Below are 24880 nucleotides of genomic sequence, written 5' to 3'. Positions count from 1 at the left end.
AGACCACAAGCAGGGAGTTTGCTGGGAAATGGAGCAACTGGGACATGCACTCTTGCCCATACTGTTGAGGATTCAGCTCTGAGCCATTGTACCAGGTCCTTAAAAATGTTATTGAATAGATCAGGTCAAACTCCAAAATTCCTGTCTCATGGCTCCTGGGATCCAGACTTGAGAACCTTTATTAACAAGTTTGAAAAAAAAAAAAGTTGCAGGCCTGACCTGGTGGTTGTAGTGGCTAAAGTCCTTGCCTTGCACGTGCCAGGATCCCATATGGACACCCCTATGTGTCCAGGCTGTTCCTTTCAGTTCCCTGCTTGTGGCCTGGGAAAGCAATGTAGGATGGCCCAAAGCCTGGGATCCTGCACCCATATGGGAGACCTGGAAACAGCTCCTGGCTTCGGATCAGCTCAGCTCTGGTCATTGAGGCCATTTGAGGAGTTAACCAGTGGATGGAAGATCTTTCTGTCAATCTGACTTTCCAATATAAATTATTAAAAAAAAAAATGCAGCTGGCAATTTGTAGTACTGCTAGCAGCCTCTATCAGAATGCTGGCCTGAGTCCCAGTTGCTGGTTTTTTTTTTTTTCCCCTCAAAAATATTTTCAGGGCCTGGCGTGAGAGCATAGTGGCTCAAGTCCTCTCCTTGAGCGCGCCAGTTCTAATCCTGGCAGCTCCACTTCCTATCCAGCTCTCTGCTTGTGGCCTGGTAAAGCAGTCAAAGGCGGCCCAAAGCTTTGGGATCCTGTACCCATGTGGGAGATCCAGACGAGGCTCTTGGCTCCTGGCTCCGGATCGGCACAGCTCCAGCTGTTGCGGCCGCTTGGGAAATGAATTACCAGATTTTCCCCTCTGTCTCTGTTCCTCTCTGTATATCTGCCTTTTCAATAAAAATTAATATTAAAAATTTTTTTTTTCCATTTGAGATAGATTTTACACAGAGGTAGAGATCTTCCATCTGCTGGTTTACTTCCCAGATGGCCGAGTTAAGCAGATCCAGAGCCAGGGGTTTCTTCTGGGCCTCCCACATGGATCCAGGGGCCTAAGGACTTGGGTCATCTTATTCTGCTTTCCCAGGCCAAAAGCAGAGTCACATCAGAAGCAGAGCAGTTAGGATTGGAACTGGAGTCCATATGGGATACTGGCACTAGAGGACGGAGGATTAGTATGCTACTACACTGTGCCAGCCCCAGCTGCTCTGCTTCTCATCTAGCTTCAGCCTGATGCTCCTGGGATCCAGTAGATCATGGTCCCCTGCCTCAGAATGGACCACGGATGGAGTTTTTGGGTCTTGGATTCAGCCTGGTCTAGTGCTATTTGGGGAGTGAATGAGCAGATGGAAGATTTTTTTTCTCCCTCCTTCTTCCACTCCCTCAGTCTCCATGCTCTACTTTTCATATAAATAAATAAATCTTTAAAATAAGAAAATTGTCTATATCTATTCATCTAATTAATCATGAAGGCTCTTTACACTTTAGCAAGCTTGGAACAATCTGATGTCCTCTTCGATGATGTTCTAGATGTACTTAAATGGGCCTGTGGGGTAAGGCACTTTGGCTTAGCCAAGTTACACGGATGTTTCAAACACCTGCAGTCCACATCAGACTTCATGTCCAGGCCGCACCCATTCCAGCTTCCTGTGAACTGGCACTGTGAAAGGAGCAGATGACAGCTCAAGCGGCTGCATTGCTGCCACCTACTTTGGAGATGTGACTGAGTTCCTGGCACCCAGCTTGGGCGTGGACCAGCCTAGTCATTGCAGACATGTGGGCAATGAACTGGCAGACGGTAACTTTCTCCACCTGTCTCTCTGCCTTTCAAATAAATTAAAAAAAAAAAAATCTAAAGGCTTTGCAAAAGGGTAGCAAAAAGAGTAGAATCTGGTGGGCCCAACTAAGGTATGGCACAGATGAACAGAGACCAGGAGAAATGGCTTTATTTGGACCCAGAGGTGGGAAACAAAAAGATCAGAGACAGCATCTTTCACTGCGGACTGAGATTCTGTTCCAAAATGGCACTCAAAGCTCATTAACCAAATGACCCTGAACTTCCCAGCAGCCTCGCGGTCGGCAATCAATTGAAAGGCCTGCTGGCAAACATCTCTGCCACCATCAGAACAAATGTACAGATTATTTTCCAGAGTCAGAATGTCCACAAACCCCTTCCCTCAATCACAAGTATGACAGAGAAAAAAAAAAAAATCACGTGTTTCAGATCTTAAACTTGTCTTCAGCATTTAGCTCAATATCTTCAGAAAACAGCCCCCCTGCTTAAGCAAAAACAAAAAACAAACAAAAAAAACCCATGGCAATCTTCTTCCTGTTTTTTTCCCTAGGTAGTCGGGGGGCCGAACAGCAGGGTAAAGAAAGGCTCAGGCGGGGTGGGCTGCGGGGGTGCAGGACCCGGGGCTCTGGAGCCCAGGAGAACATGGCATCTGAAGCTTGGCGGGAGAGCAGAACTGGTGAGGCTTGAGGGGAGGGTCCGGGCCCTGCATTCAGTCAGAATCACTGCTGGAGGAGGAGGAGGAGGAGGAGTGCTGCAAGGGGAGAGGGGAAAGGAGACAGCATCAGATCCAAACACCCTCCAGACGGCTCCTTGTGGCGCCCCTCCCTCCCCCCCAAGTCCTCCTGGCTTTCCGCTTCAGGAAGAAGGTGAGGATTCCTGCATCAGGCTTAAACAAGAAATGCAAGGGTTTCCTTCAGCACTGAGCCTACAGGAACGGATTAAACCATCCTGTCTCATTGCACAGAATTTGACAGACTTACGGCTTTATACACGCAAGTTGCCAACTTTCCTTACCTGAGCCAGTGCTTTGGCGAGGGGGAAATTCAGAGCACAGGAAATGCTTATTGCGGAGTACCCTGTGAAGTCCCTACTGAGCTGGGATGCTAGCTAGATCCCATGACTCCGAGAAGAGGGCAGAGACAGCAGCTGTGGATGCCTGCCCTTCTCCATCAGCACCCACCGGAGCAAGCGGGCAAGGCAGGAGCAAAGGCTTACACGCACACTCCCAACTATCAAAACTTCAGACTTTCAGGATTAGAGAAATCCAGGAAGTAAATAGACAGAAGGGGGAGGGGCGGGACGAGGGATACAAGGGGACAGGAAAATGTAAACAAAGTTCTGCTCAAAATCCATGGGAAGCTTAAATCCTCACACAGCTGTCCTTAAGCCTTGTCCATTGTCACTCCCTTACAAGGAAGATACCTGGTCTTGGGGTGGAGTAGGACTGCCCTTAGCCCTAGGCTTTGTGGACAGCTGAGCCAGGGCTGCTCAGGCCCTCAGGTCCCCTTGGCTGAGTCGGAGGACAAGTCTGCTGCAATTAACATTCAGCCATCTAGGGCCAGAAGATCCTGTTAATTATTACAGAAGACTGTTCCAGGGCTGCCCCTATAAAGAGACTTTCAGAATGGCTTCACTGGGTGTGTCCAACTTCCTCAAACCATACCTGAGAGGCAGGGAAGGGAGCAAGTTTCAGGAGAGCTCAAAGCAGACAAGACAATGTATACTGCTCCTTCCAGATGGGAAGGGCCCTAATATGAAGGCTTTCTCAAAAGCTTCATGGAAGGTAATGTATCATGGGGGCCGGAGTGGGGGAGAGGCAAGGAGGAAATGAGTGGGTTTTAAAAATGTCTACACCAAATCGTACTTTTAACTCCATCTTCCCATAAACTTCTGGACAACCCCTTGTATTTTAAGATTGCTCAATTCTTCCCTGTAGAAATACTTTATAGTGAAGAACTGTACTGTAGTAATTATACAGGGGAACTCAGTGAGAGGGGGAGTTGGGGAGAGGAAAAGGGAAATCCCAGGTTCTATAGAACTGTATCATAAAATAATAATAATGATAAAAAGAAGTTGAACAAAAGAAAAGAAATACCTTAGAGAAAGGAAGGACCACAGCCTAGACCCGCAACAAGGGCCACCTCTGCCATCCACAGGCTGACTCCCCCTAAATCCCAGACGGGATGGGCACTGACCTTGCCATGTTTGTGGTGCTTGTGTGCCTTCTTGTGAGCTTTCTTCATTTTCTTGCGCATCTTCTTATCCATCACCATTCCTGGCCCAGGAGGCATGCAGGGGCCAGGCGGGTAGGGAGGAGGGTGGGGACCTGAGGGATGGCAGCCTGGACATCCTGGCTGTGGCACAGGATGGTGAGGAGGATGATGATGAGGATGATGGGGATGATGAGGAGGATGAGGAGGATGAGGTCCCCCTGGGGGGAAAGCTGGATTGCAGTGGGGAGGTCCTGGAGGAGGTTGGGGACCAGGAGGAAAAGCCGGGTTGCAAGGAGGGGGTGGATTGGGACCTCCGGGGTAGCAGCCGGCTGGAGGAGGGTATTGATTTGGCCCTGGTTGTCCTGGTGGAAGAACCAGAAAATAAGTAAACATTAGAACTGCCCAGAGCATCTGATAACAAAACCACCACACAAAGAAAAGAGATCTCAGCTTTCTCACGCCACAAAAAAATGAAAAACAGCAGGAAAGAGAAAGGAGGGGTGGAGAGACAGGGAAGACTGAATGCGGAAAGGCGGGGGCGAGGGTGGGGAAACCCGACAGGGAAAGTTCTCCATACAAGGGAGAAGATATCACCAGCACCCCCAAAAAACCAACAACAACAAAAACACATACCCGGGTTGGGATTCCACATGTTTTCAGGCGTTATCCGCAACCTAACGAGTAAAGAAACAAGGCAAAAATAAGCTCAGACCCCAACCTCTCCGGCCCACAGGGGTCTCTCCCACTTAGGAACCCAGCACGCACTCCAACTAAGAAAAGACCCGCTTTATTCCCAGTTCTCTAGGCACAGCCCCGTCCTTGCCCCGTGGTGACCTTAGCTCCTCCGAAGAAGACAGGGTCCGCACTCCTCTCCCCTCCGGAGAGTCCTAATCACCCACGGGGCCACAAAGGACGGGCCGCCCCCCAAGTCCCCTTCCTCGAGACCCCCGCCCGCCTCAAACCAGAAGTTAGTCCGAAAACGTCACACCCCCCTTCTCCACAGAAAGAGAAAAATGGAGATCCCAGTTCTCAGCTGCGCAGGGAACCTCGCGACCCACGACTGAGAGAAGTAAATTAGAAAAACTCCAGTCACCTTACCACCGCCGTCCACACTCGAGTCCTCCTCCTTCCCAATCTCGGTTCTCCCTTCCTTGTCACCCCTAGTCAATACTTCTTGGAACCGCCTCTGTGAGCGCCTAATTGGTAGCTGCGCGTCCACCCGGCCTGAAGATTGGAGAGCGCACCTGTCCATCACTGTTATCGGCCTGTGCCATAAGGAAGCGGTGACTCCCGGAAGCCTGTGGGTGGGGCAGGGGGCGGAGCCATGCCCCGAGCAAAGTCCGGAGCTGAGCTCCCCGTTCTTACTTCCTCACCATGATTACAACACGATAAGCTTGTCAACACAGAGAGCTCCAGGGAAACGCCCCGAAACAGCGAGGCCCTTCTTCCTCCTGCTACTGCCCTCTTAATCCTCCGCGGGAAGCCAAGAAACATTCTTGCTGCAGATAACAGACTTCCTAGTAACTCCCGTGATTCATCTCAGTGGCATGACTCTCACTTCCGATGAGTTGGTCTAAATCAGAAAGCAGGATAGAGCCTTGATTCCTCCTCTGCTTCATCTTTCTCCTCCTCCCCCACCCCAAGCCAACACCACCCAGTATACATTCGTCTCCTACACGGGTATGGAAAACCTCCCATTCTGTCTTCTCTGCCTCCCACCCACCATCATCCATTGCTGCAATGGCTTTTGCTCCACTCCCGACCCCTCCACCCTCAAACTGTTGCACATCTCACAACCTGGAAGGTCATGGTCTTGACCAATTTGGCGGATCACCGACGATGCCTGGAGTGATTTTTAGCTTTGCAAAGCACTAAGCCCAGGCGGCTGTGGCTTTAACTCCAGGACTGGGAAACTTAAAAGTCAAGTTGCCGGCCGGAGGCCACTTGGGGAGTGAATCAAGAACAGGAGATCTGCCTCTGTCTCTTCTCCTCTGTATATCTGATTTCCCAATGAACATAAGAATAAATCTTTAGGCCCAGCACAGTGGCCTAGTGGCTAAAGTCCTCACCTTGAACACGCCGGAATCCCATATGGGCGCCAGCTCTAGTCCCAGCAGCTCCACTTCCTATCCAGCTCCCTTCCTGTGGCCTGGGAAAGCAGTTGAGGACGGCCCAAAGCTTTGGGACCCTGCACCCGTATGGGAGACATGCAGGAAGTTCTTGGTTCCTGGCTTCAGCCGTTGCACTCACTTGGGGAGTGAATCAATGGACAGAAGATCTTCCTCTCTGTCTCACCTCCTCTCTGTATATCTGACTTTGTAATAAAAATAAATAAATCTTAAAAAAAAAAGTCAGTTGGGGTTGAGAGATTAGTACTGCACGGGCCCACTAATTGATCTGCAACTCTTTAATCAGTCTTAGGACAGTTATATTTTTTAAAGTTTTTTTTTTTAAGATTTATTTCATTTTTGTGAAAGGCGGAGTTACAGAGAGAGGGAGAAAGAAAGATCTTCCATCGGTGGTTTACTTCCCACATGGACACCAAAGCCAGGGTGGGGCCAAGTCGGCACCACCAGTTTGGCCAGCGCCTCACTGCCAGCTGGCCCCTGCTTTTAGGAACCTTCGTGATGTCAGACAGAGGTCACCAGCAGGTGACTGATAGCTGGTGTACTCAGAGTCTGGAGTTCCAAAAGCTTCAGGTCACATCCTGACATAAACATGTTACACGTGAGTCAGCTGGAAAAACTGCCGTCTAACCCAGAACCCAAACAGGACTCCTCCATTCCAAGAGTCAGTCTTCAGTTAACAGTGAACTTGCAACCATGAAATTAGGGTAACCAAACTTTAACTTAAGAGCCGGAAACTGGAACCGATAGGATAGCCTAGTGGCTAAATCCTTGCCTTGAACATGCCAGGACCCCATATGGATGCCAATTCATACCCTAATTGCTACACTTCCCATCCAGCTCCCTGCTTGTGGCCTGGGAAAGCAGTTGATGACGGCCCAAAGCCTTGGGACCCTGCACCCGCGTGGGAGGCCCAGAAGAAGCTCCTGGCTCCAGATTGGCTCAGCTCTGACAATTGCGGTCACTTGGAAAGTGAGCCAGCAGAGAGAAGATCTTTCTGTCTGTCTCTCCTTCTCTCTGTAAATCTGACTTTCCAATAAAAATAAATAAATCTTAAAGAGAGAGAGGAAGACTGCCAGATTGTGACAGACTAAGAACTGATAACATCTAGCATGTGTATATATATATCAGAGGCACAGTGGAGTAGTAGGTTAAGCTTCCACCTGCAGCACCAGCATCCTATATGGATGCCGGATCATGTTCTGGCTGTTCCACTTCTCTTCCTCTTCTTCCTCCTCCTTCTCTTTCTTCCTCTTTTAAAGATTTATTTATTTATTTATTATCTCCTGATTCTTCTGGATCATCCATGCAATTGCAGGGTCCCAAGGCTGTGGGCCATCCTCTGCTGCCTTCCCGGGCCACAACAGGGATCTGGATGGGAAGTGGAAGAACCAGGGCACAAATCTGCAGAGGGTTAGCCAATTGAACCAGCGTTCTGGACTCCCCACTCAAGCTGCTCCACTTCTGATACAGCTCCCTGCAAATGTGTCTGGGATTGTAGTGCAGGACAGCCCAAGTACTTGGGCCCCTCACTCACAAGAAGTTCCAGGCTCCTGGCTCGGGCTTGACACAGCCCCATCTATCACAGATATCTAGGGAATGAACATGCGGGTAATAGATCTCTCTGCTGTCACTCCTCTCTCTGTAACTCTGCCTTTCAAATAAAAATAAATCTCTCTCTCTTTTTGTTTTAAGGCAGGGTATACAGGCTCAGTATCATAGCAACGCAATTAACAAATGACTTCATGAGCGTATGTAGACTCACACACCCACACTTAGATATGGGTCTTAGGGCAGTGCTTAGCTTAGTGGTTAGATGCCAGTTAGGACACCCACGTCCCATGTCAGAAGGCCTGGATTCAATACCCTGCTCTGTCAGCTGACACCAGCCACTTGCTAATGTAGACTTAGAGAGGAAGTGGTGCTGACTCAGCTGCCTGAGTCCCTGTCACCGCTTTGGAGGGCCTGGATTGAGTTCCTGTCTCCCACTGGAACCCAGCCTAGACACAATTGTCTGGACACATTTGTGAATACTCTCTCTTTTTCACTTTCAGATACATTAAAAACATTTTTTTATTGAAGCTTTTTAAATTTATTTTTATTGGAAAGACAGATCAGATTTCTGGAGAGAAGGAAAGACAAACATCTTCCATCCACTGGTTCACTCCCTACATGGACACAATTGCCAGAGCTGCGCCAGGGAACAGGAGCTTCTTCTGGCACGATGGCTCAATGGTTCAATCCTCGTCTTGCAAGTGCCGGGATCCAATATGGGTAGTTGTTCATGCCCCAGCTGCTCCACTTCCCATCCAGCTCCCTCCTTGTGCCTTTGAAAGTAGTAGAGGATGGCCCAAAGCCTTGGGACCCTGCATCATGTGTGAAACCTAGTAGAAGCTTCTAGCTCGGGCTCCTGGCTTTGTAGGCTCAGCTCTGGCCACTGCAGTCATTTGGGAAGTGAACTAGAGGTAGAAGATCTTCCTCTCTGTCTTTCCTTCTTCTTCTTCTTTTTTTTACATTTTATTATTATCATTATGATTTTATGATACAGTTCCATAGGCTGCTGGTATTTCCCTTATCCCAACCCCAATTCCATCCCCCCCCCGCCTAGTTTCTCTATATCATTACCAAAGAATAGTTTTTCATACACAGTCATATGTCCATCATTGCGGGCATGGACAATGGCAGAGAGTCCAGAATCCTATTGTCAAGATATAATAAACAGTTTCTTTCTTTTTTTCTTTTTTTTTTTCAAAGATTTATTTTATTTTTTTTGGAAAGACGGACATACAGAGAGAAATATTTTCCATATGATCATTCACTCCCCAAGTGAGCACAATGGCCGATGCTATGCCGATCCGAAGCCAGGAGCCTCTTCCAGGTCTCCCACGCGGGTGCAGGGTCCCAAAGCTTTGGGCCATCCTTGACTGCTTCCCCAGGCCACAGGCAGGGAGTTGGATAGGAAGCGGGGCCGCTGGGATTAGATCCTGGGCGTGCAAGGCGAGGACCTTAACCACTGCGCCATCACACCGGGCCTAGTAAACAGTTTCATTGTAAGTCCATCTTTGTCTGGAAGTAGAAATGCTCTGTTTCTAGTTCTCTCCGTAAATCTGATCCGCCTTTTCAACAAAAGCGAATCTTTAATAAATAATAATAATAATAATATTTATTATCTAAAGATTTTTTTTTTTTAATTTGAAAGGCAAGGTTACAACAAGGGAAAAAAACAGGAAGAGAAAAAACTTCTATTTGTTGGCTCATTCCCAAAATGGATGCAATAGCTGGGGCTGTGCCAGGTCAAAGCTGGGAGCTTCTTCTAAGTCTCCCACATGGATACAGGGGCCCAAGCACTTGTGCCGTCTTCCCCTGCTTTTCCAGGTGCATGAGCAGGGAGCTAGGTTGGAAGTGGAGCAGTCAGGTCTTGAACCAGTGCCCACATACGACAATGGTGCCAAAATCTGAGGCTTAAACTACCTTGCCATAATGCTGACTCCATCCATCACCTAATTTTAGCAAATGTTCATTCCCAATGGAGGAGATCCCAATGTCTATTAGCAATCAACCTCTACTCTTCTCCCACCTCTACCCTAAGCCACCTAGGCCCCAAACAACCACTAACAACGTTCCATTGATTTACCTATTCTAGAGTTCCCTATAAATGAGCTCAAATAACACTTTGTCTCTGCTATCTGAATTCTTCATTCAACATCTTGTTTTCAAGTTCATCTATACTACCTTGTACGGCAGCTCCTTTTTGTGAAGCAAGCACTGAATATTGTTCTGTTGTATGGCTGCTCCCACTTTTCGATTATACATTAATCAGGGTTGTGTTTGAATATGGTTTGTGCCCTGCAAAGCTATGGTTGAAACTTGATTGCCATATGATAGTGTGGAGAGGTGGCGCCTTTCAGAGACATGTCTTTCTCAACGGAGTGGGTTCATTCTCCCCAGGGTGAGGCTGCCCTTGGGGTGAGCATTTGAGCCAGTTGATAAGAAGCCAATGTCCCATATCAGAAAGCCTTTGGTTTAATACCAGGCTCCAGGACTCCAGCTTCCTGCTAATACAAATCCTGGGAGCTAGTGAGTGGTGATGGCTCAAAAGTTCATTGGTTCCTGGGGCTAGTATGACAGCTCAATTGGCTAATTCTCTACCTGCGAGCAGTGGTATCCCATGGAGTCTCAAGGCTTTTGCCCGTCCTCTATTGCTTTCCTAGGCCAAAAGCAGAGAGCTGGAGGGGAAGTAGGGCTACCAGGAAATGAACTGGCACCCATAAGGGAAAGACACCCAGCACATGCAAGACGAGGATTTTAGCCACTAGGCTACTCTGCCAGGCCCAAGGCTTCCAACTTCTACTGGTCTTTGACTAACATCATTCCAGAGTATAACAAACAGATCTTGCAGTTCATGATGAGCTCCTTACCGTTTTTTTTTTAAAAGACTTGCTTTATTTTTATTTGAAAGGCAGATTTACAGAGAGGAGAGACAGAGAAAGATCTTCCATCTGCTAGTTCACTCACCAAGTGGCTACACAACAGCTGAACTGAGCTGATCCAAAGCCAGGAGCCAGGAAATTCTTCTAGGTCTCCCACATGGGTTCAAGGGCCCACGGCTTTGGGCCATCCTGTGTTGCTTTCCCAGACATATTAGCAGGAAATTGGATTAGAAACAGAGCAGCTATGACTTGAATTGGTACCTATATGTGATTCAGGCAGTGGATTAATTCACTATACCACAATGCTGGTCCCAGTCCACATAATTTAAAAGCCAAAAAGGATGGAAATACAAAAAGTGAAGTCTCTTTTCCATTCTTTTTTTAAATCTAGCCTTCCCCAACCTGCATGCTCCAGTTATTCATACACACACACACGTTTCCACTGTTCGTGTTTGCTCAAACAAGTAAAAATTGACACCTACCTTTTTTTTTTTTTAATAAATTCAAACTTCTTTTTTTGAAAAGTACAGGGAGAGAGACAGATAGGTAAAGAAACAGAGTCTCCGTGGGTTGGTTTACCGCCCTAATTCCCACAATGGCCAGCACTGGACTGGACTGAGGCCAGCAGTCAGGCACTTCCGTGTGCTTGGCAAGAATCCAAATCCTTGAGCCAAAATCCATATCAGCAGGAGGCTGAAGCCCGAGATCAAACCCAAGGACTCTGATACGGAGGGAAGGTGTCCTCACCGATGAGTTAACCACTAGGACAATCTTTCACCTTCATACTATGTTTTCAATAGCAAAGCCACAAATTATTCAAGGTTTTGCAATTTCCCTCCCATACTACATCCTAGGGATCTTTCCATATGTGTATCTCTTTAGTCTTTTACATCTGCATTTTATTCTTTTGTAGGATATACAATCATTAAATTGACTGATCCCTATCAATGGCCTTTATGCTAGTTTCAAACTTCTGCAATTAAAAACAATGTTGAAATAACTATGTACATGACATTTCACATATTTGTCCCTTTTTTTCTTAAAGATTTATTTTGATTTAAAAGGCAGATTCACAGAGAGAAGGAGAGACAGAGAAAAAGCTCTTCTGTCCATTGACTCACTCCCCAAGTGGCTGCAACAATCAGAGCTGAGCCGATCTGAAGCCAGGAACCAGGAGCTTCTTCTGTTTCCCATGTGGGTGCAGGGTCCACTGCCTTCAGGTTCCACTGCCTTCCTAGACCATAAGCAGGAAGCTGGATGGGAAATAGAGCAGCCAGGACACAGGCCAGCACCTTGGCATAGTAGGCTAAGCCTCTGATGAGTGCCCTAGCTGTTTCACATCTGTTCCAGTTTCCTGCTAATGTTCACTCAGTGAGGCAGCTGATGTGGCTCAGCTGCTCCTGACATGGGTGACTTGGGTTAAGTTTCAGGTTCCTGGCTTTAGCAGACATTTGAGGAGTGAACCAGCAGATAGACAATCTGTCACTTTCCCATTCTTCCTTCCAAGCATGTGTCTTCCACATTGCTCACCGTTTTCCACATTACGTGCTATCCTCCCTCCTTGGGTTGGGATTACCCTTCTGCCCATGTGCTCCTGGCAAATCCCGCTCCTCCAGGACCCTCCTTGTCCTCCTCCCAGTGCCCCAGGACACAGTGCAGGACCCCAATAGTGTGAGTCCCAAGTCTCTGAGCACCTCCAAAGCAGGGATTTGCTGGCGTTCATCTTTCATTGCCCAGTGTCCAGCATGGTATCTTCCCCATCCTCCACCTCACCTAAGCACAAATGTTGGGGGAAGGAGAAGGAGAGAAAGAGCAACTGGAGGGTACCAGGACCACGTGAAAAGAGGAAGAGCCAAGGGTATGCGTTAGGAAAGCAGACTTTATTTTTCTTCCTGAATGCTAACTAGGTCAGGGTCAAGGGGAAGGTAGTGGAGAGACAGGACAGACAGGCACGGGATCGCCTCTGCAGACTGCACGCAAGCTGCCTTATTTACATGTGAGAAATGGTGCCAGCAGGTTGGGGTTTCTGGGAGCTGGGGCCTGGCTGTTTAGTTCTGCCAGGGAGAAGGACAGGGGCAGGAGCTGAGGCTGACTCGTCTTCGGGGTGGCTGAGTGGACATCCCTCCCGGAAGGGCTGCGGGGGGTGAAGCATGGTGGCCAGGCGCTGCTGTACACACTCGGCCGTCAGCCGCGCTTCTGGATCTGGGTCCCAGCAGTCTTCCAGGAGCTCCTTCAGTGCTCCGGGTTCCTGGGGAGAAGGTTCGGGAGGCGGGCTACAACCCGGGAGGCTAGCAGGCAAGGTCTGTGTGTCCTGTTGGTTCGCCTTCTGTGTCTGCCGGGAGCCTCCCACTGCACCTCATGGAAGCCCTACCCCCGAGTCTAATTCCCTAGGAGATGGGCCGCCTGTGTGCCTTCCATGAGGGTCCCCCTTTTCCTCTATAAGGCTAATTCATGTACACAGCTTAACACACTAATAGCCGATCAGTCTTATTCCTCTCCAGCAACTAAGAGCCTGGCTTCCTTCATCTGGACACACGAGCGGTGGAAGGTTCTGAGCAGTTAGTAAGAGAAGGGGTGGCCCATTAGGGCATTATTTTTTCAGTACACACACACACTACATGAGGCCACTGCTTGGAACCTTGATGCCTAGACCTGGCTTTTACCTAGTTGCAGCAACCCATGTTCCGGCAGGAAAGGAAGCGCAGTGGTGCAGATAGTTGGGCTCCACAGTACTTGGGGCAGGATACAGGACAAGCAACAAAGTCAGCTTGAGCTCCCAGGACAGAGGTCTGAGGACGGGGGCTAAACGACCACAGGGAGGAGAAAGGGACACTGCCCAAGAATGTCCACTGCTCAGGTGGACATTCTCAGAGTGGGCTCTGTGGGAGAGGTAGGGTAGACAGAGCAAAAGTGCCCAGTGGCAGCTGAACACAAGGAAGTGGAGGGCTATGAGAAAAGTGCAAAGGGGTGACCTGCCCTGGTAATGGTGTTCTTGAAGCTCAGACCCCACCCCCAGCTCGCTTGTGGCCTCTTACTGTGACAAAGCAGCGCCAGGAGTCTGGGATGCAGGGCCGTCTCCTCTCTTCCACAGCCAAGGCCCACAGCTCGCAGGTGGAGGGGGCGCTGCCCAGCTCTGCCTCATAGGCCAGTTGGAAGGGTGGTGGTGGTCTGTTGTCTGAGGGCAGGATAGAAGGGGGCGGGCAGAGGGGCGGGTGTCAGTATTAGTGGTGGGGTGAGGGGGGCAGTCATAGTTTTATGGGAACAAGAACAAGAGGTGGTTGGCCCTCAAGGAGGTAAATAGGGAGCCGGAGCCGGGGTGGTGGACTAACCCAGCCGTCCTTACCGGGCCTCAGATCTGGGCAGCGGCTCAGGATCTCCCAGAGGAGCAAGGCCAGAGAATAGACGTCAGCTCGCCGGAGGGCCGTACCCCAGTCCTGGAGGTCCAGAGACTTGTCCAGGAGCTCTGGTGCCATGTACCTTTGGGTGCCAGCCTGGAAAGGACCTCACATGGAGGGCCAGGTTTCCTCTCTGGACCAGTCCCTGCTGTGGGCTCAAGGACATCCCTCACCCCGCCGATGCTAAGCAGTTCCTGCTGGACGTCGGCCACAGTAGGTGGTTGTCTCTGTGAGCAGCACCTCCCCCTGGAGGACTCACCTCCATGATGGCAGCTGGGCCTCGGGGTTCAGCTGGAGCCCAGGCTGGGGGCTGGGCAAAGCCGGGGAGCACCAGTGCAAGGCCCAGGTCTCCGATGGCACACGACCCATCTTCCCGAATAAGCACATTCTGGCTGCTCAGGTCTCGGTGGGCGATCCCTGGCTTGTATTGGCCTGGGAGGAAGTCCCATGTTAGAGGGTCATGGATCCTCTTCCTTTCTCTTTGAACCTGATTGGTCCCCTCCATGTGAAGGGAGAATCAGGGGTGCAGCTTCGTGGTTCCTGGCTCCCCCTGCCTCCAATTTCCCGCTCCCAGCTCATGCTTACCATCCTGCCAGCGCTCCTCATGGAGAAATGCCAGGCCCTGGGCTAGCGACAATGCCATCCTCAGAGAGCTTCCCCAGTCACTGGTGTGCTGGGCCAAGTACTGGCACAGGGAGCCCTGGAGGGGATGGGGGAAGCAGAAAGAAGAACAAAGCACACACAGCTCCATACTGGAACAGCAACCTACTGACAGGGCCAGTGTGATGGCTCAATCGGTTAAGCTTCCACCTGCAAGCACAAACATGTCCATCAGTGTCCCAGCTGCTGCTCCATTTCCCATCCAGCTCCCTGCTTGTGCCCTGGAAGAGCAGCAGAGCCTTGGGCCCTTGAACTCACATGGGAGACCCAGAAGAAGCTTCTGGCCCCTGGCTTTGGATTGGGTCTGCTCTGGCTATGGCCAGCCATTTGGGGAGTGAACCAGTAGATGGAAGGTCTTTCTCTGTGTCTCTCCTTCTCTGCAAATCTGCCTTTCCAATAAAAATAAAGAAATCAAAGAGAGAAAGAACAAAAGGAAGGAAGGGAGAGAAAGAGAAAGAAAGAAAAGAAAGAATCAGCTGACTTTTCCCTGTGCCTTCCAGAAGGACAAACATGTTGACAAACTCAGGCAGACTCCAACAGTGGAGGAGCAATCATGGGCCTGGGTCAGGAGGTGGGACATGGCAGCCAGGGGCTCTGAGAATACCCTGTGCTATAGGCCCAGCCCACAGGGCCTCCTATAACCTTTGCAACAACCCTAGGAGGGGCAGGTGCTCCTGCGGCCTCAACACTTCCCACATGAGACAGTGGACCTTGAATGCAAACTGACTCACCACTCACTTCTGAACTCCACCTTCTACTGACTCAGAGAGCCAAAGACAGACAAGGCTGTAGCAGGTGGTCAGGGGCATTCCTCATGAACTACCTGGTCCAAGGAGGTCCTGGTGCATTTGTGCCAGGATGAGTGGAACCCACGGGCAGGGTAGGAAAACAGCAAGTAGGGCCAGAAGTAAAAGGGGTTCCTCCTCATTTAGCTAGCGTTGGGCACCTCTAGAGTCCAGGAGTGTGTTCCAACCCCAAGTTGCCCAAGGTCAGCAAAGAGATAATGATGCCCATAAAATGCAGGGTGCCATAAACCCCAGGATGGGGACGTGAATCGAGTGTCATGAGCATAGAACAGGGATGACTAACATTGTCTGGGAAGGGAGAGAAAGTCCAACAAATAGCAATGATTTTTGCTGGCTGGCAAAAATCAGCAATGATTTTGTAGCTGGCCCAGTGGCAAGGAGTTAATGAGGGGGCTCTCCAGAAGTGAAGGGACTGAATGACAGAGTGTGGGCAGGGACTATGGCACTTGGAGAGGATGAACAGGAATGGAAAGAATGACTCAATTAGCTAATCCTCTCTTGAAAGTGCCAGGATCCCACATAGGCACTGGTTCAAGTCCTGGCTGCTCCACTGCCCATCTAGCTCTCTGCTTGTGGCCTGGGAAAGCAGGGATAGGCTATGCCACCACCAGTGAGATTTGGGACTGGGGGCGGGTTGAGGCAGGCCAGGCTACATTAGAGTAGAGAATGGCCCAAGGCCTTGGGACTCTACACCGCGTGGGAGACCTGGAAGAAACCTCTGGCTCCTGGTCCTGATAAAGGAGAGAGCTGGCACAGATGAGGTGGAGCAGGCCTCCAGTCACACACATCTCTGAGCTCCAGGTGGATCAGAATCCTTACTTAAAAAAAAAATACATTGTTATTATTATGATATTGGAAAGCAGATTATAGAGAGAAGGAGAGAAAGAGAGAAATATTTGCATCTTCTGATTTACTCCCCAAGTGGCCGCAATGGGCAGAGCTGAGCCGATCCAAAAGCAGGAGGCGGGAGCCCCTTCCAGATCTCTCACACGGGGGCAAGGTGAGGATGAGCTAATTGAACCATCGTGCTAGACCCAGAATTCCTGCTTTAGAGGGACTTCAGCTGGCTTCTTTGGGGCCTGTGAGTGAGAAAATGAGAACCGTGAATCCAAGCTGATTCCCATCACTCACTATTGAGCATCATCTTCTATTCCCTCAGAGATCTTGGGACCAACACAGAAGCAGAGGAGGATGGACAAGCTAGTCAGGGGCATTTATAGTGTTCCCGGTGAAGGTCAAGTCTAAAAAAATGTAGAGCGTTGTTGTGGTGCATCAGGTACAGCGCGTATCCTCAATGCCCTCCCTTCCTTCCTTCCTTCCTTCCTTCCTTCCTTCCTTCCTTCCTTCCTTCCTTCCTTCCCTCCCTCCCTCCCTCCTTCCTTCCTTCCTTCCTTCCTTCCTTCCTTCCTTCCTTCCTTCCTTCCTTCCTTCCTTCCTTCCTTCAGATTTACAGACAGAAGGAGAGACACAGAGAAAGATCTTCCATCTACTGATTCACTCCCCAAATGGCTGCCACAGCCACAGCTGACCCAATCCAAAGTATGTCTGTTTGAGTCCTACGGCTCTACTCTAATCCCTGCTAACGTTCCTGAGAAAGCAGCAGATGGCCTACATGTTTGAGCCCTGCCACCTTCCTGGGAGATGAGGTTCCTGGCTCCTGGCTGATGACTTTGGGCTAGTCCAGTCCCAGTGACCCAGTCACTGCAGGTATTTGGGGAGTGAAGCAGTAGATGGAAGATCTCTGTCTTTCCCTGTGTCCCTCCACTTTTCAAATAAGTAAAAGAAGTATTCAGAAATGTGTTGAAACTTCCTATGCAATGCAGAGCAGGAAGTAGATGGAGAAATGGCACAGAATCCAGGTAAAGTCCTAGATTTGTTTTCAAAATTTAAAAATGCATTTATTTATTTATTTATTTATTTAAAAGGCAGAATGACATAAAGAGACAGAGAGATCTCCCATCTACTGGTTTATTCCCCAAATGGTCACAATAGCTGGAGCTGGGCCAGGCCAAAGCCAGGAGCCAGGAACTTCTTCTGGACCTCCCATATGGGTCCAAGGGTCCAAGTACCTGTGCCATCTGCTGCCCTTTCCCAGGAGGATTACCAGGAAGCAGGATTAGACATGGAGCAGCTGGGTCTGGAACCAGCATCCCCATAGGATGTTAGTGGTGGCAGCTGTATGTACTATGCCACAATGCAGACCTCAAAGTACTAGATTTTTTTTTTTAAAGACTTATTTTATTCTTATTGGAAAGTTAGATATATAGAGAGAAGGAGAGACAGAGAGAGAGATCATCTGTCCGTTGACTCACGGCTGGAGCTGCACTGATCCGAATCTAGGAGCCAGAAGCCTCCTCTGGGTCTCCCACGCGGGTGCAGGGTCCCAAGGCTTTGAGCCATCCTCGACTGCTTTCCCAGGCCACAAGCAGGGAGCTGGATGGGAAGCATGGCTGCCAGGATTAGAACTGACGCCCATCTTGAATTCTTGTATGTGCAAGGTGAGGACTTTAGCTGCTAGGCCATGTGCCAGGCCCTCTTCTCTTTTCTTTTTTAATATAGCTTATTTCACTTCTATAAAATGAACCAATTGTGCACTACAGATTTAGACATGATTAACTGGTTCCATTTGCTCTCCCCTTTTGACTATAAAATCCATAAGGGCGAGGGCTGTGTTTTTCCTAACATCCAGTACAGTGTGTGACACAGAGTTTGTAAGTTTTTGTTGAATGACTTTGGAGGGCAAAGCTCTTTAAATTTTAAAATTTATTTTATATTTATTTGCAAGTCAGAGGAACAGAAACAGAGAGAGATTTTTCCATCAGCTTGGTTCACTCCCTGAATGTCCATATCAGCTAGGGCTGGGCCAGTGGAAGCCGGCGGCCAGCCATTCCATGCGAGTCTCCTACACTGGCAATAAGGACCTAAGTACTTGCTGCCATGTACAACACGCAAACACACAAGCACACACACATGCCTTAGTTCTTACCTTCGGGTGCAGCTCCAGTACCAGCAGAGGCCCAGAGGGTAGGGGGCTGGGGCCCCCCTGGCCAGCAGCAACAAAGCGGACAACGTGGTTGTGCTGCAGGGCCGGCATCTCATACAATGCTTTCTCAGCTTGGAACTGGGCCACAGCCCGCTGGGGGAAGACCTTGATGGCCACTGGCTCTCCTTGCAGCTGCCCAGCCCACACAACTGCATGACCTCCTTCCCGGATGACCTGGTGGGGGAAACTGGTCTGGTATGGGGTTGGGGGGAAGGAGTGATGGCCAGAGGCACCTGTACCCCACCCCCGCTCATCCCGGGGGGCGGGGGGCGGGGCACCTGGGAGAAGCATAGTTGGTGCAGCTCCGGTAACTCCTCACTCCAGTCCCTGTGGGAGTCTGCCTCTGGCTCTGGCCGGCTCTGCACTGCATAGGACTTCCGCTGTAGTAGGGCTAGGGTAAGAGAGAAGCCATGCAGTTAGGTTCCACAGGGCATGGGGAACCAGTCAGGGAGTTTTTAGCAAGAGGTGATGGGGGTGAGTAGTGCCTGGAGAGAGGGATGAGGATTTGGGGAGGGGGCGGTGGGGGACAGTGGGCAGCATCTTAGTGCGACAGGGAGGGGTGGGGCAGGTGAGTACCCACGACGATGCTGCCCAGCAGCAGCAGCAGCAGCAGAACCAGCCCCGGCAGCACCAGTGCCATCCACAGGGACTCACCTGGAAAGGTGAAGGCCAGTGAGTTCAGCCCCAAATCCAGCTGTAGACTCTTCTTCCCGCCCTCCCATCCCACCCCCACCCCCAACTCACCCCCACCTTGGTCACCAGCCCCCTTATCTCCCGTCACCAGGGCAACCAACTTCTCAAGGCCAAAAGAGGGAAGCTCTGGGGCAGGGAGGTAGGGTGAGAATTGGCCCTCATCTGTCTCTCACACTATCCTAGCTCCCCCCCCCCCCCCCCCCCCGCCTCGCACCCCACACAGCTGCGCTCTTGTCACCTCCACACGCTAGGTTCCAGCAGTACCACTGTGGGGAGGGGGTTGTGTAGCTACCTGGGGCAGCCTGGGGACCCTGGGGGCTAGGAATTCCAGGGCTCCCCAGCAGAGGCACATGGCTGTAATTGGCATTGCAGAAGTCTGCGCCACAAGAACAGGTAAAGAGAGTGGAGCCAGGGCCAGTGTGGGCTCGGGCGCTGGGGTTACAACTGAGCACCTCGCAGCCTGGCTCGTCGCTGTCTCGGCATCCTGACAGGTCGGGAGCAGCGGGAAGAGGAGAGAAAGCAGGGATAAGAGGGAGAGCAGGGTGGGGTCTGGGACTAAGTCCCCTGTCTCCCCCTCCACACGTTCCATGCCTCCCCTTTCAGTACCACCCAGAATGTTCGGTCTCCCATCCTGGCCACCACCTGTCAGCCAGTCACCTTGCATCTCCACCTGTGCCTGGTCTTGGGTTAAATTCCAGATCCCGAAGCAGCAGCGACTGTAGAGGCAGCGGATAACCTTGGGAGGTCCCGGTCCTGCCTCTAGCAGCTCCCCCAGTGTCTTTGTGCTTCCTCGCACGCCAGGAGCCTCAAAAAACACACAGGTCCTCCTGTTTGGGGGTGCTGAGGCCCCGGGTAGGAAAAGGGGAAGATTCAAAAAGGGGAGTAAATGTTGGAGCCAAAATGAAAAACCCAGTAGCTAAAGCACAGTTTTTAATCTTGCACAGTCAGTGTGGTGAGGCCACAGAAGGATGGGCCCTGGAACCTGCCCCAACCCCCGTTGGGACACATGAGCTATTTAGCCTTCCCTGTTCCACACCCGGCCTTTTCACCATCTCTCCCAAGTGCCTGTGTCCCTCATGGGCCCCACCACTCCCTGGGGTACACTTACCTTGCACAGACGTGGGAAGCAGTGTCCAAAGCCCGAGCGGGCCCAGCATCCTGCTGTTGGTAGGCTGGGGTAAGGGGACAGTTGCGGGAGCCAGCACAGCTGGCCCTGGCCGCAGCTTCCTTTAGATATGGGGCATGGTGGGGCTTCAGATCTCCTAGTCCCCAACTCCGCCCCTCCTCCGTCCTAGCCCAGTCTCCAGGGAGAAGGCGGCTGTGGGGGAGAGGGGGGTGTGGGGAGAGCCGGGAAAGAAAGGGAGGAGGATGGAACCAATCTCCTATCCTCCTCTTTTCTCTGCGCAGTGGGAGGAAAGGGGCCCTGGAGGTCCAGCTGGAAGCCTGGTGATGCCGGACATCCAATCTCTGCCTCTCGCTGACCCCAAGAAGGTGCTGGGCCCTGCTGGGTGTTTCTCAGCTGGAAACCCAAGTGATGTCAACTCCCTTGAACCATCCTACACTCTCCATATATTCAGGAGAGGGAAACTTCACAACCTGTATGATCAGGGTCCTTGTTTTTCAAACTCAAGCATTAGAAAGAGTTCGGAACAAAACCATGAGGTTGGCATGGTGGCTCAATAGGCTAATCCTTTGCCTGCGACATTGGGATCCCACGTGGGTGCTGGTTCTAGTCCTGGCTGCTTCAGTTCTAATCCAGCTCCTTGCTCATGGCCTGGGAAAGCAGCAGAGGATGGCCCAAAGCCTTGGGACCCTACACCCATGTGGGAGATTCTGGCTCCTGGTTTTGGATCAGCTCAGCTCCGGCTGTTACAGCCATTTGGGGAATGAACCAGCAGATGCAAGTCTTTCTCTCTGTCTCTTCTTTAAATATGTGAATCTCCTTTCAAATAAAAAAATATAATTTAAAAAACATTATGTTTAAGAAATGACATTGAGTCATACACCGAACACATCATCATTATTGAAAAGGTGAGCTTTTTATGTTTTAATTGGGCATCTATTGCATGCCAGGGTGCAGCACTGGCCTTTTCCTTCACAATTGTCTCACTTCTACCACAGAGATGGTTCAAAAGAGTGAGCTTAGGTAGGTTGCCCAAGGTCACTCAGCTGGAGCTGAACCTGGGTCAAGTCTGACTCTGAAGCTCAGGGTTTGTTCTTTGCAATATACCATATGCCTGAGATAGATATATAAAATTCAGGAATAGGGCCTGGTACGGTAGCCTAGCAGTTAAAGTCCTCACCTTGCATGCACCAGGATCCCACATGGGCACCAGTTCTAATCCTGGTGGCCCACCTCCCTGATTGTGTCCTAGGAAAGCAGTTGAGGATGGCCCAAAGCCTTGGAACCCTGCACCCACATGGGAGACCCAGAGGAATCTCCTGGCTCCTGGCTTCAGATGGGCTCAGCTCTGGCCGTTGCGGTACTTGGGGAGTGAATCAATGGACAGAAGATCTCTGTATATCTGCCTTTCCAATGAAAGTAAATAAAATTCAGCAATAAGAGAGAGATTTTCACTTAATATTGTTGTTACTGAGAAAACAGGTACCATAACCTGCTCGCAGGCCACTGACAGGAAAAGGCTAGGGTGCAGTTCACACAGTACCCACTAGAGGTCAGCAGACACGGGCAACCCCAGGCTATGCTAGGGCTACAAGGACGTGCAGCACCCAGGATGCATCTCAAGTCCCAGGGACAAAGACTGTAACGTGAGAAGGGAGGACATAGAGTGTGTGGAGAGAATGTCACCACTCTAGTAGGAGAGGGCTGTGGCTACCGCTGCGGGAGAGACAGGAGTCCCAACTTCAGCTGACTCCTGCCTGGACTAAGAACTTAGCCGGCCACTAAGCATTTCTACACCTGTGAGCAGCTGCCCCCACTATGAATGGGAAGGGCTTTCTGTCCCCTAGTGTCGGCCTAGAAGCCCTTTCTCAGAGTGATCTGACTGGGACCAGGGATAAAGGGGGACACTCGGCTTCAGGGGCTTTTCTCCTGGGGAGAACAAGAGGTCCCAGTAGCTATGAAACTGCAGCTGGAGACAGCTGCCCACCCTGCCTTGGGCCCCTTTCAGGAGCCTGCAGGGCCGTGCCAGCCAGCAGGAATGCTGTACTTAGCTCCAGCCGTCTTTGGACCCCCAGATCAGATAAGTCTGGGAAGGAAGGGGGTTGAGGAGGGTGGTAGTCGGTGGGGGAAGTTGAAGGTCAAATAACTTCTTCTGTCTGGAGTGTCTCAGGCAACTCCTTCGGAGTGGGAGCAGGATGAGAATGAAGAGTCTCCCCCCAGAAAACCTGGGGTAACTAGCCCTGTCCAGACAGAAACCGTACCTACCTGGGGCAGGCAGATTTTAAACTTGAGGTATAAAAAAAAAAAATCTGAATTCTGGGGAGGAAGATCCTGAAAAGGGATTACAGTTGAAGAAGAAAGACTTCTCAGACTGTACCTTCACCATGAACTTCAATAGGGACCTGGGTTTAAAGGCAGCAGTGACACTAACTTACCTTGACTACAGGGTTTAGTGATCTGTTCATTCATTCAGCAAATTATTGGAGCACAGTCTAACTACCCCACACAAAAAAGGGGGCTATTTACCAGGACTTGGCGCAGCAAAAGCTAGCATGATCCCAGCTTTTTAGAAATGTAGTCTACGGCCCGGTGTGGTGGCCTAGCCTCACCTTGAATGTGCCCGGGATCCCATAAGGGTGCCGATTCTAATCCCAGCAGCTCCACTTCCATCCAGCTCCCTGCTTGTGACCTGGGAAAGCAGTCGAGGACAGCTCAAAGGCTTGGGACCCTGCACCCGTGTGGGAGACCCGGAGGAAGTTCATGGCTCCTGGCTTCGGATTAGCACAGCTCTGGCTATTGTGTCCACTTGGGGAGTGAACCGTCGGACAATAGATCTTCCTCTCTGTCTCTCCTCCTCTCTGTATATCCGCCCTTCCCAATAAAATAAATTAATTCATTAAAAATTTAAAAAGAAATTTAAAGAAGAAATTTAGTCTAGAGAGGCATGTTAGCAAGCAAACAACAGAATTCTTCCATTAGATGTATCAACAATGAATTGTCCAGGCCAAGAGCAAAAAAGTTAATCCAACCTGGGGTATAGACACTAATGAAGAAGAAAGTGCCTCCATCCCCGACTACCCCCTCCTCAGGGGGAAGGATTCTCGTGATGGCACAATTGGCTAATCCTCACCTTGCAGGCACCAGGATCCCATTCAAGCCCCGGCTGCTTCACTTCTCACCCAGCTCCCTGCTTGTGGCCTGCCAAAGTGGTAGAGGATGACCCAAAGCCCTTGGAACCCTGTGGCCACTCGGGAAACCCAGAAGAAGATCCTGACATCGGAATTGGCTCAACCTCAGCCCTTGCAGCCACTTGGGTAGTGAACCAGTGGCTGGAAGTTCTTTCCCTCTATATCTCCTCTGTACATCAAAAATCTACATTGCCAATAAAAATAAAGTGTTTAAAAAACAAAGAAAGGATACTTTTATCATCTTCAAAGACAAGAAGATGGCAAAGCGTTGGTGTGGCCAGAGTATAGCACAGGGATAAAACCAAGAATTATAGGCCCACATGAAGAAGAACGAATGGAGATGAGGGAAATCATATAAGACCTTAGGTGATGGGATGGACTCTCTGGGTTTATTCCTGCTAGCAGGCCCTGAGGCCTCCGAGGGGTACGGTGATGGCTTTCTGTCACAAGAATCACCAAACAGGTGAGGAATGTCTGTTTATTGTGAAGAAATTACAAGCTTATAAAGGCTAGGAAAGGGGAGGGCAGAAGGGCATCTTTTGACAGTCCCTCCCACCCCACTCAACAATGACACTGTAATTGGCTAGAAGGCATGTCTATTCCCCCAGATCCTCCAGTCATGTCACAGGTCATGCATGCAGGCAGGCTGTGAGCCACGCCCACCTAGCAGACAGTGAACCAAGGGAGATCTCCTGCAATGATTGGTGGCAAAGTGGGTGAAGCTGCCGCTTGGGACTCCCGCAACCCATCACTGAGGTGCCTGGATTTGGATTCTACCTCTGCTAGTATGCAAGCTGGAAGACACAAGCACTTGGGCCCCTACCAGTCACCTGGGAGGTGGACGTGAATTCCTGGCTTCCTGGCTTTAGTCTGGTCCCATTCCCAGCTAATGCAGGTATTTGAGGAAGTCCAGATTTCCTTTCTTTGCATTTCTATTGCTCTGCCTCCCAAACAGGGAGAGAACTAACAGATGGTGCCGAGGTTTCCAGCAGGAATATTCAAGGGCCAGGTCATCCATGGTGAAGTAATAGATGGAACAGGAGGGATTTCCCTTCTCGCACATTTAATGTTACCTGTAGGATGTTTAGGTAAAGACGTCCAGAAAGCAGGCTTGCAGGAGAAGAAAAAAAAAAAAATGAGGATGCAAGATTTGGGAGAGAACAACATTTAGGTAAGAGTGGGCAGGACTTTAGGGAGAGAAGCAATGAAGAACGCAAAGAAGCGATGAGGGGAATTCAGGAGTGTCAGTGTCACCCTGTGGCAAAGATTAGGACATTCTTCCAAGGGCCCTTGGCTGACACAGTTCATCCTAGAGTCTCCACTCACACAGATACTATTGACGTTTGTCTGGGAGAGTTGTCCAATTTGTTCTGCCCTCCATCCTCCGCTGTGGTACTAGATGTTCTCTGCAGGCCCCAACGC

General features: G+C 50.3%; 2 protein-coding genes across 3 annotated transcripts; both read right to left on the bottom strand.

The window, feature by feature from the left end:
• Positions 1-1916: 1916 nt before the first annotated feature.
• On the bottom strand, positions 1917-5147 carry PRR13 (proline rich 13). 2 transcript variants are annotated; one of them, XM_040979752.1, is made up of 4 exons: positions 5088-5147; positions 4628-4668; positions 3977-4356; positions 1917-2532 (listed from the first exon to the last, which is right to left on the bottom strand). In XM_040979752.1, exons 2-4 carry the CDS (start codon positions 4644-4646, stop codon positions 2491-2493), a joined length of 441 nt encoding a protein of 146 aa, XP_040835686.1. In that variant the 5' UTR covers positions 4647-4668; positions 5088-5147; the 3' UTR covers positions 1917-2490. The 2 variants fall into 2 exon arrangements, with proteins under 2 accessions (XP_040835686.1, XP_040835680.1); XM_040979746.1 differs by having other exon boundaries at positions 5093-5141.
• Positions 5148-12540: 7393 nt separating this feature from the next.
• AMHR2 (anti-Mullerian hormone receptor type 2) lies at positions 12541-20304 on the bottom strand. The gene is made up of 11 exons (XM_040977902.1): positions 20256-20304; positions 19805-19987; positions 19440-19631; positions 19031-19108; positions 18733-18845; positions 18398-18628; positions 14531-14645; positions 14205-14377; positions 13894-14041; positions 13586-13725; positions 12541-12798 (listed from the first exon to the last, which is right to left on the bottom strand). Exons 1-11 carry the CDS (start codon positions 20302-20304, stop codon positions 12541-12543), a joined length of 1680 nt encoding a protein of 559 aa, XP_040833836.1.
• Positions 20305-24880: the final 4576 nt, after the last annotated feature.

Source organism: Ochotona curzoniae, unplaced genomic scaffold, assembly GCF_017591425.1.
Source record: "Ochotona curzoniae isolate NIBS_2020 unplaced genomic scaffold, NIBS_Ocur_1.0 contig_1014, whole genome shotgun sequence".
Taxonomy (NCBI): domain Eukaryota; kingdom Metazoa; phylum Chordata; class Mammalia; order Lagomorpha; family Ochotonidae; genus Ochotona; species Ochotona curzoniae.
Note: the sequence above shows the minus strand (reverse complement) of the source record. Positions and strands in the feature narration are given on the sequence as shown.

Excerpts from the sequence above, each read along its gene's own strand:
- AMHR2 (XM_040977902.1), bottom strand. The coding sequence starts at position 20,304 with ATGCTGGGCCCGCTCGGGCTTTGGACACTGCTTCCCACGTCTGTGCAA. Across the intron at positions 13,726-13,893 it reads CTGCCCAGATCTGAGGCCCG|ACAACAGACCACCACCACCC; the intron begins GTAAGGACGGCT and ends TCCTGCCCTCAG. Across the intron at positions 12,799-13,585 it reads CCTGGCGCTGCTTTGTCACA|GAACCCGGAGCACTGAAGGA; the intron begins GTAAGAGGCCAC and ends CCTTCTCCCCAG.
- PRR13 (XM_040979752.1), bottom strand. Across the intron at positions 2,533-3,976 it reads AGCACCACAAACATGGCAAG|CACTCCTCCTCCTCCTCCTC; the intron begins GTCAGTGCCCAT and ends CTCCCCTTGCAG.